The sequence below is a fragment of the Sitophilus oryzae genome, unplaced genomic scaffold (assembly GCF_002938485.1).
Source record: "Sitophilus oryzae breed Bouriz unplaced genomic scaffold, Soryzae_2.0 scaffold_177_pilon_pilon, whole genome shotgun sequence".
NCBI classification, from domain to species: Eukaryota; Metazoa; Arthropoda; class Insecta; order Coleoptera; family Curculionidae; genus Sitophilus; species Sitophilus oryzae.
Window position 1 is genome coordinate 3,925,094 of NW_022146479.1, and position 19,406 is coordinate 3,944,499.

The 19,406-nt window shown below is 31.0% G+C and overlaps 1 protein-coding gene across 1 annotated transcript in view; it reads right to left on the bottom strand.

Moving 5' to 3' along the window:
• Positions 1-19,406, bottom strand: part of LOC115882330 (limbic system-associated membrane protein-like) — a 113,321-nt gene that overhangs the window by 16,968 nt on the left and 76,947 nt on the right. Inside the window, exons 4-5 of the mRNA XM_030900347.1 lie at positions 18,913-19,185; positions 3,476-3,573 (exon numbers count right to left, since the gene is read on the bottom strand). Coding sequence (XP_030756207.1) covers positions 3,476-3,573; positions 18,913-19,185 — 371 coding nt within the window. The remainder of the gene's footprint in view (positions 1-3,475; positions 3,574-18,912; positions 19,186-19,406) is intronic.

Sequence of the window (19,406 nt, forward strand, 5' to 3'; positions counted from 1 at the left end):
TACCATTTGAAATTGTCACAACACAACATGACGCAAAGCCTATAGTTCGTGCTCCTTTTCAGTTAATTTTTACTACGCGAAACAGCGTAGTAACACAAACCTAGTAGCTGAGTGTTTTATAGTTTTAATAACTGCACCAGTAAAAAATCAAATACTGAAATATTATGACAAAGCCGCGATTTTAGTATTATTTCAATGCGATCGACATAAACGGCAACGGGACTGCGTGAAATATTTTATACCCAGCACTTCTAGTTTCTGCCGTATTGAGCGCTGCGGTTGGATTTTTAAATTTACACTCGGGACCACTGGACATGTCGGCTTATAGGGAAATAAACGTGACTCCCTCGCCAAAATAGGTGCAGGGTTGCCATTCATTTGTCCAGACTGGCGCCATACAGGTCGCAGTGTTTCCGGAATAGGACGGTCTCTTAATATTAAGAAAAAAAGTGATTCTTTTAAACTTCACCATATTTATAACAAAATTGTACACACATTTAACAATACGTAATGTTACTATTTTATCAAGAAAGTGTTTAATCTCCAAAGTGACTTTTAATTATCTTCTTCAATATTTTAGAAATATAATTATGAGGCTATTATCCGACTGAACCACTTAAGTCCTTTAATAAAGTTTTAAGTTCTCTTCGAAAATTCTTTTGTGGAATTTAAGTGATTTAAATATTTAAATAAGTCGCTCGCGTAAGGCAGGTAAAGTTTAAAACAAACCTTATTAAATAAACACTTCCAATCCAGAGTTTCGTTCGTTCTTTTATACAGGGTGTTCTAATATTCCGTGGACGTAGAATTACTACGTATTTTTGAAATCAACATAAGTTCATTGGACATAATTTACCTCTATACAACAATACTTCGTTTGTCGGCTAGAGGACATGAAACATTAAAAAAAAGAAACACTTTTTTTCAGTTATTTTGAAAACCGTTATTCCGATTTGAATTATATGATGGGTGTCTATGTTTTGCTAACTGCTTTAACATTAGAATTTCACAAAAAAAAACAAGAAAAAGTACGGGAAGAGTGAAAACTACCCCTACCCCAACATAAATTTTTGTATAAATATTTTCCAACTCAACCAACGACCGTTTTTTTTTGTAATATGGTCCTTCTAGTATTTACTAAATTTTTTGTCTCTTGTAAAAAACGCCAACGCGCATATTTCTTGAGGAAAATAATTATTTTTCCAAAGCTGACTTTCAAAAAATGTTTTTTGTCACAACGAGCTATGGAGGCGCATAAAATCTATTATGCTCTAATAATCTAGTTGGGGAAAATATGGAATTTTATGGTAGTATCACAAATAATATTTGACTATAAGCTTCATAAAAAAATTTAAAAAATTAATAAATTAATTAGAATTCGGGTTTATTTTTGTTTGATTCTCTCTAACTGACAAACGAAGCACCTTTGTATAAAGGTAAATTATGTTCAATTAATTTATTTTGATTCAAAAAATACGTAGTTATTCTATGTCCACGGAATATTAGAACTCCCTGTATATTTCGTAAGTCTGCTTTAGAAAAATAAATTCTCAAAATAATATTTCTCAAAAACCATGCGATGTGACGATTATTATTTTATTAAGATGTGAAATTTTCTAAAAATTCCTTTTTCTTATTTGACATAGCAGTCGCGTACTCTAGCGGTCATTCTAAAAACTTAATACTTACTTATAATTTCCAGCAATTACTCATAGCATCTAGTTATAAATATTTTTTTCGCAGACTCTACGGTAAATACTTTCGGAGATACAGCCGAGAGCTATTTTCAGTGGAACACTTGTTATACATATATTGCGCATTCTTAATCTTGAGCGCAGTCTTTAAAAGTCTCAACCTAACTCCAGAAATAAAGATTCTCCTGTATGGCGTAGAGACTTGGGCCTAAAAGGAGATACACCAATATCAAAACTCTAAGCCTTCGAACTCTGGCTGTACAGGAGAATCCTGAGAATACCGTAGACTGAGACTACCGTAGAAGGTCACAACCGTCAAGGTCCTGAGACGAATGAAAACAACGGCGAGTTCATCAACATCGTTAAATGTCATGAGCTGTAATATGTAGGCCACGTAATGAGGTACCAAAGGTACCTCCAGTGCATCCTCAAAGACAAGATCCAGCCAAAACGACGTCCAGGACGCAAGAGAATTGCCTGGCTACAGATCCTGGTTTGGAACGACAGCCGCTCAGGTTTTCAGGATTGCTACTAACAAAATCATTATAACCAGAATGATCGTCAACCTAAGAAGAAGAAGGCGTTGTAGAAAAAATAAATAAATAATCAAAGAAGATATCTAAATAACAGACACCTACTACAGATTAAAAATAAAGTATGTTTAATAAAAACACTGAACAACCAAATTCGAGTTTGATGCCGAACTAATTTATAAACAATTTCATTGTTTTATTTTTCTTCAATTAACCCTTCATTACCCTGACGAAATACCTCGTAAAACAACCTGTTCCAATTAAGTTGGCATTTAAAATGAAGGGCACAACGGAGGTGGAAGGAGGTTAGAAAAGTAAGGGAGGTTAATTTTAGTTCCTAATTAATTTCATGTTATACTATAAACTTTGTTTCAGTTTTCGTACGATGAACAATTTCCCGAGAAAGCAGCGCGAATTTTACATTTTATTATCTGATTAATTTTGGAAGCAGTTAGAAAGTAGAATTAGAGTATTTCTGAAATAAAAGGGATTTATTTGAGTTCTGATTAGAAATGGCTTAACATAAATCCACTGTTTTTAATGTTAATCACTTTGTTATTAAAATAATTAAAAAAAAAATTTTAATTTCAGAACATTTCTTGTATTTTTAATAACTTTTTAAAAAAACGCCGAAAACACTCCTTTTTTATCTACTTATTAATATTTTTGAAACTATCGAACCGTATTTAATAATACACTAGTATTATGTGAAATGATCAGAAGGGAAGTCAAAACTGCAATAATATACACGATGTTCAAAAAAATTATCCCAAGTTAAAATATTTTCATAAAATACATCCTATTCCTAAGTTTCTTTTAATTCCTAAGTTTTTTATTATAGATGCCCGACACACTGTTGCCAGGCCCGTAGGAAACATTTTGAAACGTGGCAACCCCCATGTGCGGCAACTTTTTGATAGGTACCCTTATAACATCATTCACAGAATAAAAATAGCTTTAAATTGACATATGATCAAAAAAAAATTATGAGCGTAATGTCGTCTCCAAAATCAGTTAATATTATTATTAGTAAAACATAGTTGCGGCAAATTTTTGACAGGCACCCTGTTAAAAGTGTATTTCTCCTATTCACAAATATACGTAATCAGTAGGTTTTAATTAAAAATACGATGAGCGTAATAATCCTGCAGCCGTATCCTGTACTATTAGCATTTCCTAGTAACCGTTAAGATTTTCTGGATTTGCGACTCTCACAGCTAACATATAAATAATATTAAGTAATATTACCTCGGGTTGGGTCTCTCCATGGACGATGCAAACCAGCTGTGCCTCGTAGCCCTCGGCAGAATGAACTACTGGATTCTCCACGGAAATCTCGGGCGGGTCTGCAAAGAAAAATAAAAGTAATTTTTGATATTCCATTATTCTCTTTTCATATTCCTCTTCCTACTCTAATTCTCTTGGTAGTGTAAGGGCAAATTAAAATGTTTCTTGTTTAACAAGAGTAAGTCATGTCAGGGGCGGGGGTAGTTTTCACCTTTCCCGTGGTTTTTCTTGTTTTATTGTGAGTCAAATGTTAAAGTACTTTACATAGTTACCCAAAATCTCATTCAAATCGGAATAACGGTTCTTAAAATATCTGACAAAAATGCGTTTATTTTTTTTCAAGTTTGATGCCCTCTAGCGGACAAACGAAGCACTTTTGTAAAGGGGTACATTGTGTCCAATGAACTTAATATTAGGACATCCTCTATACAAGATGGTCCGAACTGTATTCCGGAAACTTTGGCAGCATATTCTGCAGTTAAAAATAAATAAAAAAGTTCGAATAAATGTATGTCCTAAAATGCTTTTAAAGTTTCGGAAATACAGGGTGTAGAAGTATCATTTGAAAAGTATCATTTCATTGTTGAAAGGATGGAGTACAATAGAACAGCAAAATAGACGTGAATACAAATACCCAATACACCCAGACTACCCGGAAGGCCACCAAAAAAATGGTACGAAAGTTGGACATCCGGTTCACAACAGTTTTAAATAGTTGTTTTATACAAGGATACCCCTATCACAAAAAAAGAAAAAATAGACTTCAATTTGTTGAAAACTAAATGAGCAGAATTACTAATAGTGATCTATAAAAAAAATATCAAAATAAATCAAGAAACTGGTTAACGTAACCAAAAAAGTTATGAACATTTTTTGTCACAATCTTTCTATTCAACACATTTTATCATACATATTAAATTAAAAAAGCTTTCTCGTCATTTTAACAAAGATATAATGCCACGCAGACACAATATTCTTACAGAAAACGGGTAATAAAAGGACGTGACATAACATTAAGGAGAATTTTCTTTTATGGTGCAGTCTAGTCTAGACGATCTTTCCATATTCTATCCCGCAAAACTGGAAATTTTCTTGTTTGGTCTGTAACCAAACGAATTTTACTGAGCGGGTAAAGAAATTCGGACAAAGTTGTTTTAAATGAGAAAATCGAAAGAATGGAATGGAACTGTGTCTGATAGCCCCAGGTTGCAAAAGCGGATAGGAAATCGATAGAATTGTTTTCGGTAAAATTCTTAAAATTTTTAATAAATCTCAAAATTCCTTTTTCAATATTTTGTATTTCACCTTTGAAATTAGTTGCAGTATAGAGTAAAAAATTATATTTTTTATTTATATAGATTTTGACAAAAATCTACCGAACGCCGCACAACTATCTATTTTACAATCTTTTTCTGTTAATTTATGTTCTACCCAGGGTTCGGAAAATTACATGTCACTCGTAAAAACTACATAAACTACATTACGTGTAGTTAATTGACGTAGATGGTGTAGTTTATAATAAATATCCAAACGATAAAATATCCAAACCAAACCTTCAAATACCAAAGGTTTGTAATAAGTTGAAGCTTTAGAAAAGAGAAGAAATATAGTTTTAAATACAGCATTGCTATCAAATTATTTACAACCCTCATACAGAGGAAAGTTATTAGCTGATAACCATATTATAAGTCAGGTTGAAAAATATACTTTCTATAAAGTTCTGACAAAGATTATTACTGACTAGGTAATTAAAATTTTATAAGATATTTTATATTTGTACTTTTGTGTTACCAAAATGTTTTTTGAGTTTTCGTATTTTATAATAATTTTAAATTTATTGTATTATACATTATATTCTACATTTTTTATGAATTGATAAATCTTTAATTAAATAAAAAAACATATTTCAATCAAAATTAACATTTTTTTTATAGGCTTGTTTTGCTATCGTAATAACAATATGTAGTTTATAAAAGTAGTTTTCATGTAGTGAATGAACGGGAAAAGATGTACTTTTTGAAGGAAAACTACACGTAGCTTATCAGGTAAATTACGTCATAATTAATTAATTCCGCACCTTGCTTCTGACGCAATACCATTCTAGATTTACTACCTCTCAACAGAACCAAACTTTATATAAAAAAGATAAAACTTTATATGAAACAACTCCATCGTACAGTAGATCATACTGTATATTTTTCATAATACTCCTGTAATTCTATTAGAAAATATGTCACGTTTTTAAATCCATGTAAAAAACAAAGAAAAAAAACTATTTTTACACGAAGATATGCCTGGTCTGTTGCTAACACGCTATGTGCCCAACACGGAGAAGAATTGACATTGTAAGAGACGCTATTGTTCGTTTAGAAAATCAAAGAACGGCGGGATATGCGAAATTCATTAAAATAGGCAAAACATATCCGCTTGTCACCGGCTTTTATATTCCGATTATAATTACATGGAATGATTATATTGTCAAACACAGGTATAGATTTTCCGATTCAATTCTACAGCGCCAACCTGCGTTTGACGACACGCCGAGATAAAACTATGGTTGTTCTGTAGCGGTAAAATTATAAACGCTTATCACAATTGTGCTCATTTTAAAAACTACTCAAAATAATTATCGCATATTTTTTAAAAGAAATATTAATTTAAAAAACAAGACACTTTGAATTATCTGAATTATGCTTTAAATAGTTGGATACAGTAACGCAAAATATTTGAAACAATATGCCTGATATAAATGTTTGTAAGAAAATTCAATTCAATTTAACAAATATTCAAAAACGGAGAATAATGCCCACGCAAATTATGAAATTTTTATCATATTTTCTTTTACTTGGAGACATTTATTATTAGCCTTAAATATTAAATTAAATAAAGCGTTCGCGTAAAATATTTAAAAATATAATACCGTAGAAACATAATATTCTTATAAAATATTTTATAAAGACAACGTGACATAAACATCATTAAAAAATATATTTTATACTATAATTTTTTAGTCTAGACAATTCTTCTAAAGTTTCTAACTAAAAAAATACAATTTTTATTCACGACTGTTTCTATTTTCTTGCACCAAAATTTAGAAAAAGTCTGGAAGTAATATATTCCATATATTTCATATTTTTTGATATGATATATTAAATTCACAAAAATAAAATTATCAAGCTTTATCTTTATCCCGATTTTTCATCTATATTTTCCAAACTGACATTCTTATGCATATCTAGGACTCGCATCTTTTTATTTATAGTTGCTTTTGGACTCATCTATCAAATTTAGACGTCAAGATAACATATTTTCTAAATTTTTGTTCAAAACATAATCATAATCTTAAATCCTATAGACATTTTTACTCGCATAATTGATTAGATTATATTTATATAGTTATACAAAACATATTGTGTGGTTCTCTGAATAAAAGTTTGATAAAAGTATGTAAATTTACATTCAGATGAGAAAGTAACAAAAAATATATGCTTAATCAATTACCTATCATTTATATTATTTATATCTGTGATTTATGGTATATGTATTATTTACATATTATTTAAAGTGAGCATATCAATATTATACATGTTTATTTTTATGATAATTATATTGATTTGGCATCCGCACAGCACCATAATTATGAAAGAACAATCTACTATCTCAGTTACTATATTGACAGTTATTTAAGGCGCACGCTGTACAGTATGATGATAAACAAATTAATAATCTGAAAAATAGGGTTTAAATCCCCGCGATCTCTTCCATATATTCTTCTTCCTCCCTCCAAATTGCCTGGGTCTCTTGCTCGTTACCTCGGGCACCTGCAGTCGTAAAATTACTACAGCGCCTCCTGTCGGACTAAGAGGTCCACAGAGAGACAAAAGAATGTCTGTGCGAGAGCAGATAAGTCCCGACGAGTCGGCGCCTAATAAAGCAATAGTGTACCTGAGGGAACACGGGCGTTCAGTTTCCTTCAGGCGATAGCCCATTCGTCAAAATAACAAGAATATCTCTGAAATATAGCTTCTCGAAAAAAGAAAAACGTATAAGAGCTTTGAAAAAGCTTTAATTAAATGTTTTTATATTTATGAAATCTTGGTAAAGTCGAAATTTATTTTTGTAAAATTAAAAAGAAAACAAGTATGAACAGTCCTCAGACACGCAGACTTTTTTTGATAATTTAATTACAGGCAATATATAAAAGCGTCAAAATAAATAAATGTAAATTAAAAATAAACAGAGATAATGGTCCAATTAGTCAAAAAAGTACTCACATTATTTAACTTTTGGTTTGTTTTACCAAGTTGTCAATTTTGTATTAATATTAAAACTTTATCAAAGAATCTATTTTAAAATGTCTTTACAATTTATTAATAATATATTAAAAAACTAAAATCTCAAATAATAAGAGAAATATAAAGAAACTAAAACTATCTTTCATTTATCAGTCATTATGTTTTCTTTCGTTAAAAACATCGTAAAGCAGAATAATTACCTCTATTCTCCGACTGAAAAATAAGAAAGCAGTTTCCGCAGTCTATTATCTGACGACAGGTTTGTCGTTTTATCACCTTGCCACTCGAGAAAACCCCATTTTCCCTGAGCTGCATCCCAGTCTGTTGCAACCTCGATTGAAATTTGTCTTTTTATTATGAAAGAAAAGCACTTGAGACACGGCGCATTTTTTGTTTCCTTCTTTTTTATTTCAATTGTTCTCTTGTTTAGTTTAGACAAAAGGTGAATCGTAGCCACAGAAATTATGTAATAAAATTAAGTTCTAATTTTAGATAAAATATAAATCGTAAACAGAGAAATTATGAAACAAAGTTTATAGTAACTATCTGATACAGCTAACTTTGTACCGCTCTACAGTGAAATGAAGTGAAATAAGATTCATTTCTCTAAACATTAGTATTTGATCTGTTGTACAGGGTTAATCGAAGAGTAGTTTTTTACCGTGTCTTTAGAACGACCTGGTGACCTAAAAAAATATTTTTCGGTCACAATCTCCTGAGCATTTTGATTTTGGCTCATGTCAACATAATATGCCTTGGTTAATCTTTAAGAGCGATATGACCTTTCCACCTATAATTTGCAATTTTTTCAATTATGACTTTTTGGTATTATTTTTCAATGTGACGAGGTGGTTCTGGTAAATATTGTAAACAACAGGCATGTTTGACAGATCTGAACCCTATAAAATAAATAATTGCAAATTGTTGGTAATAACGAATACACTCCGCTCATAAAAATTAACCAGACATGAGTCAAAAAACAAAATGCTCAGGAAACAATTGTGATCGAAAATTAGTGTTTTAAAAAATTTGCTTACGAAATTATTGCACAGGGTTTTTAGGGTTCCCTACCCAAAGGGTAAAAACGGGAACCCTATTACTAATCTTCGCTGTCCGTCCGTCCGTCTGTTACAAAGGTCTATCTTATGAACCGTTATAGCTAGACAGTTGAAATTTTCACAAATAATGTATCTATGTTGCCGCTATAAGAACAAATACTACAAACAGAATTAAATAAATGTTTATAAATAAAACAGTACTTTCACTAAACATTATCTTTTAAGTAAGAATTTTACATAGAATCTTTCAATAAATAAAAAAAGTTTATAATAATATAGTGTCTAATGTTGTATAGATAATGAATGGTACGAAACCCTTCGTGCGCGAGTTCGACTCGCACTTGACCAATTTTTTTGTATATTAAGCTAAAAAGCAGCCCTTCAATTAACCCTATATAATAACTCCAATATTCAAAGCTTATAAAAAATTGAGTTTACGAATTAAAGTTGACATATTTATATCTATATAAATAAAAAGAATATAACACTGTAAATTTGGCAAAACAAGTTATGAGTTGCGTTTTTTTGCATCTGAGTAACTAGCAATAATTAATAATCACTCATTTGTAATAGTTGAGTCTAATCGATTTGACAGTTGTTGTCATTGTTCCCTATAGTTTTGTTTACATTTTGATTCAAATATTTTCTATATATTTCAATATTTTTTTTAGTTTCTAGATTTGAACATCTTATTTTCTCACTATTTCTCGTTTTATTTTTATTCTATGTCTAGTATATCGCTGATTTGCATTGGACTTTAATTATTACAAATGAGTTATAGCCTGCGTAATGTAAGTTATAAATTGCAAAATATGATTTATTTTGATTTTTTTATATCAAAATTATTAAGGAAGACTGTCACAACGCATATTTTGGTTTTAGCAAATGAAATAATAATATGCATGTAAAACAAAAAGTTTGGTTAGTTAGAATAAAAAAAGACCAAAAAAAGTATCCGAAAAGGATCATCCATATAACAGCTTAGCACTCTACTCAACTCCCGGGACAAAGCCGTTAAATCTCCAGGATAAATAAATTAATTAAGAAAATGACGCCTGGTATATATTTATCGGCGAATATGATAAAGCACCTTAGGGAGATTAGGGCGGATTCAATTTCTTCCGCCGGGGGATGGCTGGAGGCAGCAAGCTAAGGGTTGTATAGAGGGTACGAAAAAGAAAAACCATTTAGGATTAAGCTCGGCGGATGCTTGTCCCCAACGACGCGACGCGCGCAAAATCAAATATAAATGCAAATGTCGAGGTTAACGTGGTTTTAAGATGGTTTCGGATAATCAGAGCGACGCTCTAAGACCTCTAAGTTTATTGCTTTATTCGCTAACGCCCGTGCTCTGTGCCGCTTCGCTCGACAAGATATACATGTAAATTGTTTCGAAAGGGTTAATCATTTCCAGGGGAATCGGATCGTGTATCTCACTCTCGATTTTCCCAGAACGGAATTGAAATATTTCCAAATATTTAATATACAGGGTTGTTCACCACATACGACACGGAGTATTGTAGCTAAACGATTAGATTTTTACAAATTGTAAGTTTTGGGTTCGCTGCAGGACTATTAGAGCTACAATTTAATAATATTTTTACAAGATACAGAGTGTCCCAAATAAATAAAAAAAATATATCAAAGTTGTATTTTTTTAAATAGAACACCCCGTACATTATTATTTTTAAAATAAATATATATTTGATTAAGGTTTATCACACTTAAACCTTACCGTTTTTGAAATATTTTCAATTTTGTAAAATTGCAGTAAGAAATTTAAGGCTTTATTTCTCGAAGGGTATCAAAGTTTTTAATACTAAATATTTACTGAAGTTTATTTATTGATCAGGTATTGTGTTGAAATAATAAAAATAGTACTACCTTATACAGAGTGTCTACGAATTTATTTTAAATAATTTACAGATTTAAACGGCAATAACTTGTTTAATTTAAATGGAACGCCCTATATATTTTAGGAGAATCAGATGCACAGTTTAATTGTCTATCAAACTGTATTATGCCATTTTTTACCTACCTCTTTAAGTTTTCGTAGAAAATGCATTTTCTTATAATTTAGACCTCAATTATTAATATACCCATGGAATATTGACATTTTAGATTGTTTTTAAAGCAACATATGTACAAAATGTACAGTTGCTAAAAACTATAATATTACTAGCCCATTTGTATACAAAAAGGAAACTATTTAAATCTTTATAAAAGAGTACACCATTAATTAAATATACCACAATTATTTCCGCCCAAATATTAATTAATCGCATACTTAAATGTATTAATTAATAAATTATTTTAAATAAATATGGATTTGAATCAGAAATCAATATAATAATAAGTTATGAAAATGAACGTCACTGTTGTTATAAAGAAGCATTCTCAAAAAATGAAATAAAATTTTTAAGGTGTTACTTTTTACAACACTCTCTAATACACATATAAAATTCAGTTTTTAGTATTTAGAGCAATTATTTAGAGAATACTGGAATCATATTAATTGATCCTCGTTAACAAATATTTAAACAGTTTTTTTTATTTTTTAATGAAATAAACGGAACCATATCGACAATATTAGTATCTGTACTCTTTAAAAATTTGTTACATCTTTAAAAATAATCTAAAATGTCAATTTTTCATGGGTATATTGATAAATGAGGTCTAAATTTTAAGAAAATGCATTTTCTACGAAAACTTGAAGAGAAAGGTAGTAAATGGTATTGTATAATTTGATAGACAATTAAATTGTGCATCTGATTCTCATAAAATATATAGGGTGTTTGGTTTGATAGGTTTAATAGGTATAATAGGTTTGCTATGCTCTATATATGTTTTATACATACAGTTTGCTAAAAAAATCGTAAAAATAGGGCTAAACGTAAAAAAATATAATACTTTCAACTTGACGAACAAATTCTGCGTTGCAATTTTTTTGTATCTGAGTGTAGTTGGTCTGTACCTGCTTTTTAATAAATATCGTAATTTTATATCATACAGCGTGTTCAAAATTACATGCCAAACTTTTTAAAATAAAAATAATTTTTCTTTTTTTTTTTAATTGTTGGCATGTTCCTTCCGCATCAAAAGACAAGTGTATTATCAATATTACCATGAAAATATAATTCAAAGTTTAAAATTAAATCAAAAGGTTTTCAACGTAAAAGAATCCCAACAAACCCTTGTTAATCCGCCCCATCGCACTGTTGCACTCAAAACAGCCCTTTTAATGCCCCCTGGCCGTTTTCTTAATGCACTCAGCCGGTAGACATGGGCCCTTAAATCAGGACCGGACCTCGCCTATCTGCCTGCCGCTAACCGCTCCCTTGAGCACCGATTAACTCGATAAGCTCCGGACATCGTCTCGCTACGTTTCATGCTCTGTCGGGTCGGTTTGCGCCCGTGCTCAGACTCCGGCAGATGAATCCGAGAAGGCGTCGCTTTCGTTCCGAAGGGGTATTTTAAAATTGCCAGCTCGAAGAAAAATTTAGTGATGAGGTGTTCTGGTTTTTCCCCATTTTCTCCACAGAATCTGCATTCGCCGTTGTTTCTTAGCTTCAATCTGCGTTGAGGAGACTGTGTCCTGTTAAAAACCCCGAGACAATCCAAAGATTAAAAAGTGTCTATATCTCTGTGGCGGATTAACAAAATAAAATAGTTATTTTTTTGTAAACACCACTGCAGAGACCAACTGGTCAGTGGACAAAAAAATGAACGTTTCAGGAAGTATATCTCTTCCCGTCGTCCGAAGACTGTTCTTAATTAAATCTAGTAAAATCCTTGATATTTCTCAGTCGTAAATCCTGGGAAATTTGTTCGAGTGTTCGTTGTTGTTAGACCGTTGGAGGATTCCCATTCCAGGTTACGGATGGAGTCCTCCAGGTTCTTCAGTTCTGCTTTAAGTCGATTTACATTTGAGAAACAGAACGGTTCTGGTCCAATTAGTGGAGTGTTTGCGCCTTTTCTAGCTAGATCTTTTGCTTTTTTTACCTTCTATTCCTTGATGGACTAGCATTCACAGTAGTGAATTTATTTTCTTTGCCTAAGTTGTTCAGCTTCTTTAGGCATTCTTTGACTAACTTCGTGTTGACGATTACCGAATGATAAAAATTTACTTAAATGATAGTTTATAATAATTTTACTATTTACAATATTTTCTTTTTCCTCGTCTTGATAAAAAGATCATTATTCATTTATAATATAATTATGTTATACCGGGTGCGACTCAAAAGTGGCTCACCCCTATAACTTTTTTATTTTTTGAAATAACAAAACGATATTTGTATGTAAGTTTATGACATAAATTAGGACTAATTGGCGTATTAAATTATTATTGGTCACTTTCTGTTTTAATTTTTAAATGACACTCTCGGTATTTTTTTACTTTATTTGATTGACAATGTTACTCTGAATAGAATGACATATCACATGTCAACTTTTCACATTTTCGCATATGTTTTATTTGAAATTGTAAAATGCGGTTCATAACGACAATTTAACTCGAAATATAAAGTGATTGGTACCCTATTATTCGTAAAAAATGCTTTTTTCAAATATGCTAATTAGCTACCCTTGTTCCATTTGAAAAAATTGAGATATAATTAAAAAAACGATTTGGGCATTTTTTAATCGGCCAGTATAAGAGACGAAAAACATTAGATCATCAAATCTATTTTTCCAAGGATACTTGATTAAAAATTAGTGTTTTAACACAGTCATGGCACTCGAGACTGAAATTTAAAATACGATTTTTTTGTAAGCGAAAATGTCAAAAGTTGACATACGATATATCATTCTATTCAGAGTGTCATTTTCTATCGAATAAAGTAAAAATATACCGAGGGTGCCATTTAAAAACTAAAAGTTATAGGGGTGAGCATACTTTTGAGACGCACCCGATATACTATAACCTTTTTTTTAAATAAATTTTTAAGATGATCGTCAAGAAACCATATTTCTGGTTTAAAAATATATATTGTTTATATCTATAAATCTGCTAGAAAATAAAAAAAATTAGGTTTGTTAAAATTGGGAGAAAACAATATACTAGGACTGTAAACATATTAAGACAAGCATTATGTGTGAAAAAATGTACTGACAATTAATTAAGGTAACAAAATCATAAAGTTTATTTAAACATTAATAAAATTGGGATAAATATTTAAAATATATTATGTCCGATTTTTTGTCATTATTTTACGAAAATAAAATATGTTTACTTGTTAAAAAACCATACACCTTTTTAAGATGGGAAAAAATAAACATGAAAGAAAAAATTAAATAAACTCTCTTTTTTTATAGTGGTGCCCTCATTTCGGCATTTACTACGTGTAAACAGCCCTCCCACGTAATTCTTTACATACGTCGCAATTAAAGCTCCCTCTTGTTTACACCAAAAGGACCCTTTTACCCTAAGAAAATATTTAAAAATAGTTAAAATTCCTTTATGGAAGTTTCCAAAACCGTACACGCGTTGGTTCCTTTGACAGCCTTTAATTAATATTAGGAAGAGTTACATTTAAAACGCCTTTCAATCTAGACCACTGGCGTGCGATAATTATTACTATACGGTCATAAAATGTAATTCCAAACTCGGTAATTTTATTAAAAAATACACGATTTATTTCTGCGTAACATCCATTGTCTGGTCCACTATCTACGACATTTTCGTCATTTTTGTTACCTTAGGCAACGACATCAACGATTGTACCAACTAAACCTATTCAACTAGCAATATTATACTGCACGATCGAATAAAACGACGTCACACACGGCGTGAGAATGACAATCTATGATAATTTTGACAAGGTCATGCCCTAAACCTTATTTACTTGACCCGTATTCTTCTTTACTTTTTAATGGTGCTTACTACCAGTTGGCCTTAGTAAGGTTGTTTTTATTTTTATATAGAGTAAAAATTATTTTTACATGATGCAGTTTAAAATTCGAGATAAAACATTTTTTTGGAAATAGATTTGTGTGCCTGGCAAGGTTCTATCCTTTTTTAATCTCTCTGTAATTAGTGTTAATTTTTAACAAGTTTTATGTGATATATTAGTAAATGACGTCAAGAGATTAACCTCGCCAAAATTATTATCGATTGTCAGTCCCCAGTCGTTTTTTTTCGATCATACGGGCCTTGTATGTAATGTATTAAAACTATTTTTTATTTTTTTATGAATACTGGAGCTCTAACGAGTCGACCCTGAAGCTGCCTGTTCAAACAGGCTTCAAAACGCTCGACTTTAATTAAAAAGAACCGTAATTAATTTCAAATAAAAACCCTGTTCACCGCGCAATCAATCAATCAACTATAATTATACAAATTTCCTTTATAGAGAAGAATGAAGAATGAATGGAGGGGGAAGTAAAAATAACAAATAAAACGTCTCCTTTCAAACGAAAATTTGTCTTCTTGACACTTTCCGGCGTTTTTTTATTTGGAGATTCTTAAAGACTTATGTCGTTTGTTGTTGAACAAAACATTTCTCGCCAAAAAGATTTTTTTCTTTTTTTGTGTTTCTTTTTGTCACCCCCTAGATCAAGCCGCTCTCTATTGTATAAACTGAATAAATTATTTTTCTAAAATCATTTGTCACGTCAGTGTTTAAATGTGTCCCTATTTTATGACGGAAATTAATTTATTAAAAGAAACATTTATTTCTTTTATTGTATTTTTTTATGGGTTTTTGTTTGTCAGTTCTTTTTCAATTTTCATCTGAGAAATATGGTAATTATTTAGAAAACAATTTTTTGGCAATTTTATTAATATATAAAGGCTCCCCAGCCGTTTTCTCGTATAGAATAATTCCTTAATAGTAAATCCTTAAGAAATCGTTCTATTACATTTAATATTATTTTTGTTTAGGAATAATCACAAGCTGCACAAGTCACTATTTTGATGCCTGTCTCTTTAGATTCCAAATAAATTTCACTCTAATTCAAGCCCTGATAGAATGTATTTTCAAATTTGTACACGTTGCATTAAAAAACTCAAAAAAGTCCCAAAAATTCGAAATACTGAAATCCAATTCAACAATACTTTGACGTTTTATTCAATTCCAATTGAATAAAACGTCAAACAAAACTGTCGGTAATTCTAATCTCTATAGTGCACCTCCGTCCTCTCAATCCATCTAATGCATAATTGACCCACATTTTTCTTCAATATCAAATCCTTAGTCTTCAATATCAAATCCCACCCTGATGAAGATGTAAACGAAACGTCGTCGTATCCAACTTTATTGTCGTATTACTCTAGATTAAAATTTAAATACTATTTATTAAAGGGAAAATATCAAAAGATGACTTATAATATTCTTTTAAGAATGTTATTTTCTATCAAATAAAGTAAAGAAAATGTCATTTCCGGTGAAACAGGAAGTGGCCGAAAATAATAGAATACATCAATTAATCCTGATTTATGTCATATACTAACATACCAAATCTCGTTATTTTATCTGATAAAATAAAAAATCACCCGATATAGAATAAATTAATAGTTTGATAAATTAACATTAATTAGCATTTATAAAGATTTTTTTCCTTTTAACTGCTGAAAAATTCTTTAAGAAATCGGTAAAAAATAAACTAAACAATTTTTCATATTCTATTTTCCTAAACTGAACTTCCTCTCTTATTTGTATATACGGCTACAAGATTCCTAAGTAATTCCATTTTGATTTACAACGTCAATTTGTTCGAAAAACAAATATTTCAGATGTTCTTATCTTCCGCCTTAGAGGAAAATACGTTCTCTATCTCGAAATAACAAACTACGTCTTGTTCTATCTCAAACAGATTTCGGTGTTTCAAAAATAAGTTATTGCCGACAGACAGTATGACAAGGAAAAATTTGAAGACAATAGATTTCGTTAAAAAAAATACTATAATTTTAATTTTTTTTTGAGATTTTAATATTTTCTACATTTAAGACGGTATTACAGAGGTTAGTTTTCCATTTCCGACATCTTTTATCTAACTTAATTAACATCTCATTGGATTGAAGCTAAGAGATACCGGCGAATGCAGATTATGTGGGGAAAATGGGGAAATACCAGAACACCTCATTACTGTATCCTTTTGAGTTGTTGAGTTCCTGCTTTAAGTTAAATTAGTTTCCACTAGAGAAGCAGAACTGTTCTGGTCAAGTTAGTGGATTGTTCGCACTTTTTCTAGCTAGCTCGTTTGCTTTTTCATTATATTCTATCCCTTGGTGGGCTGACACTCCGAGTAGAAAGAATATATTTCCTTTGCCTAATTTGTTCAGCTTCTCGAGGTATTCTTTGACCAACTGGTAACTGAGTTGATCGCTCTCAAGTAGACCTGTTCCAAACACCGGAACACCGTTGTAACACCGGTGTTGGGCTGACACCGGTGGCGAAATATGGGCTATCCGGTGTTCCGGTGTTGACACCGACACCGGTGTTGGTCTAGACACCGGTGTTCATCTCGATACCGGTTTTGACAACGACACCGGTGTTTGGTAAACGGATTAAAGAAGAAATAATGTTAATTAATAAGTTCAAAATAAACCCTGATAATAATAATGTCGTATCGGCGCTTATTTTTATCCTTTATTAAAGCGCACAGACTTTAACTTAAAGCGTTCAAGTTTAAATATATTTTATTGCTAGACTAATCACTAAAATAAAGTGGAAGCATCAGATAAACAACTATAAAGTAAAAAATTGCTTCATTAAAAACAAACAGAAAACAAAACAAAACATAAAGAAACAAAAATTCGTAGCTGTAAAATAAACTAAAAAATATTACATTAAAAAAAACTAAAAAAAAAACAAACAAACGGCATCATCGACATCGACACCGAGATCGGTGTTGATCTCGACTCCGGTGTTCATCGCGATATGCCAGTATGCCACGTATCGAGATAAACACCGGTATCGAGATAAACACCGGTATCGGTATTGACACTGGTACACCGACTGAAACACCGGTGGTTATCAACACCTAACACCGGTGTTCAAATCTCAACACCGAACAAGTCTACTCTTAAGGCTGCTTGACTATGTAAAAGATAGCTATTTCTTGTTTCCGACAAACGATCTAAGATACGTTGTACGCATGTCAATATGTAAATATCTGCTTGAAGGATGCTGGTTAAACCAAGTTCAAGAAAGTCACAATAACAACAAGCGCTATCTTTAATTCGATTTTTAATAATAATGCAAGCTGTTAGTTTCCAAACAAACAAATTTTTATAATTTTAACTAAGTATACAAAGTGTTTCTTAAAGGCATGCTAATATTTAAGGGGGTAATTCTTGAACCTATTCTAAGAGAAAATCTTCATATGATTATATGTCCTAAACATCTTAATTTCTGAGATACAGAGTGGTAAAATTTTCTAAAAAAAACTTTTTTTTTCATAGTAACTCTGATTATATTATACATATCTTTATGAAACTTGATACACGTCTTCTATGGATCAAAATACATTGTTTGGTGTACAAAGAATTTTATTTATTTCAACCAGTGCCAGTATGATTTTTTTCATCTGCTGCATAGTTTTTGCTTCAAAAAATTAAAGTCATTTTACTTCAGGGTCAAATCGCTGAAAATCTGATGCGGTGTCTCGTATAAATCATTTCTTCATCGACTGGAAGGAAATGAAGAAATAAAACAATTTTTTTGTATATCAAAATAAACATTTTGATGCATGGAAGAGGTGTATCAAATATAACATCAGAGATATTTTGAAAAAAAATAGAAAATTTTACCACCCTGTATCTAAAAATTTAAGATGTTTAAAACATATATTCATATAAAGTTTTTTTCTTATAATAGATCCTAGAACCGCCTCGTTAAATATTATCATGTTATTATGGAACACCCTGTATACATGTGTTTGTGAATAAAATGCTGCATAAGTTTTTGAGTTGTATTTTATAAACTTAAAAAGGACAAAATGCTACATAAACTACTTAAATAATAAATAACTATGAGTAACTTTTAAATGATTGTATAAACATAAACAGTCAAAATTCTAAATAAAAAAATAACATTTTACTTACACAGAACATGAAGGAATATCTGCTGGACTGCGTCTTCTCCAATACCATTACTGGCAGTACACTGGTACATTCCAGCATGATGCCTATCCACTTTATCCAGAGAAAGAACTGATGTGATACTAGTCTGTTCACCCCCGGGAAGTAAGTTGTTCTTCCTGGACCAGGTGATTTTTGGAGAAGGGTTTCCGGAAGCACGACACTCTAGGTCAACCACTGTGCCTTTTTTGACTTCAACACGACCGTTTGATGTCACGTAAGTGATTTCTGGAGGTACTGGAAAGTGAAGAAAGGGAAAAGTGAATTTAGTAAAAATTGATATGAAAACAATAAAAGTAATATTTTTCTTTTTAACTGATATTTTGGTATTAAGTGTACGACATTGGTTAGTGTTTTTATGGGTGATGCATGAGTAAAATTAAATAATCATAATAAAATACCATTAAGCAATAATTTCAGATACAAAGTATCATAATAATCAAAAATAAACATCGTCA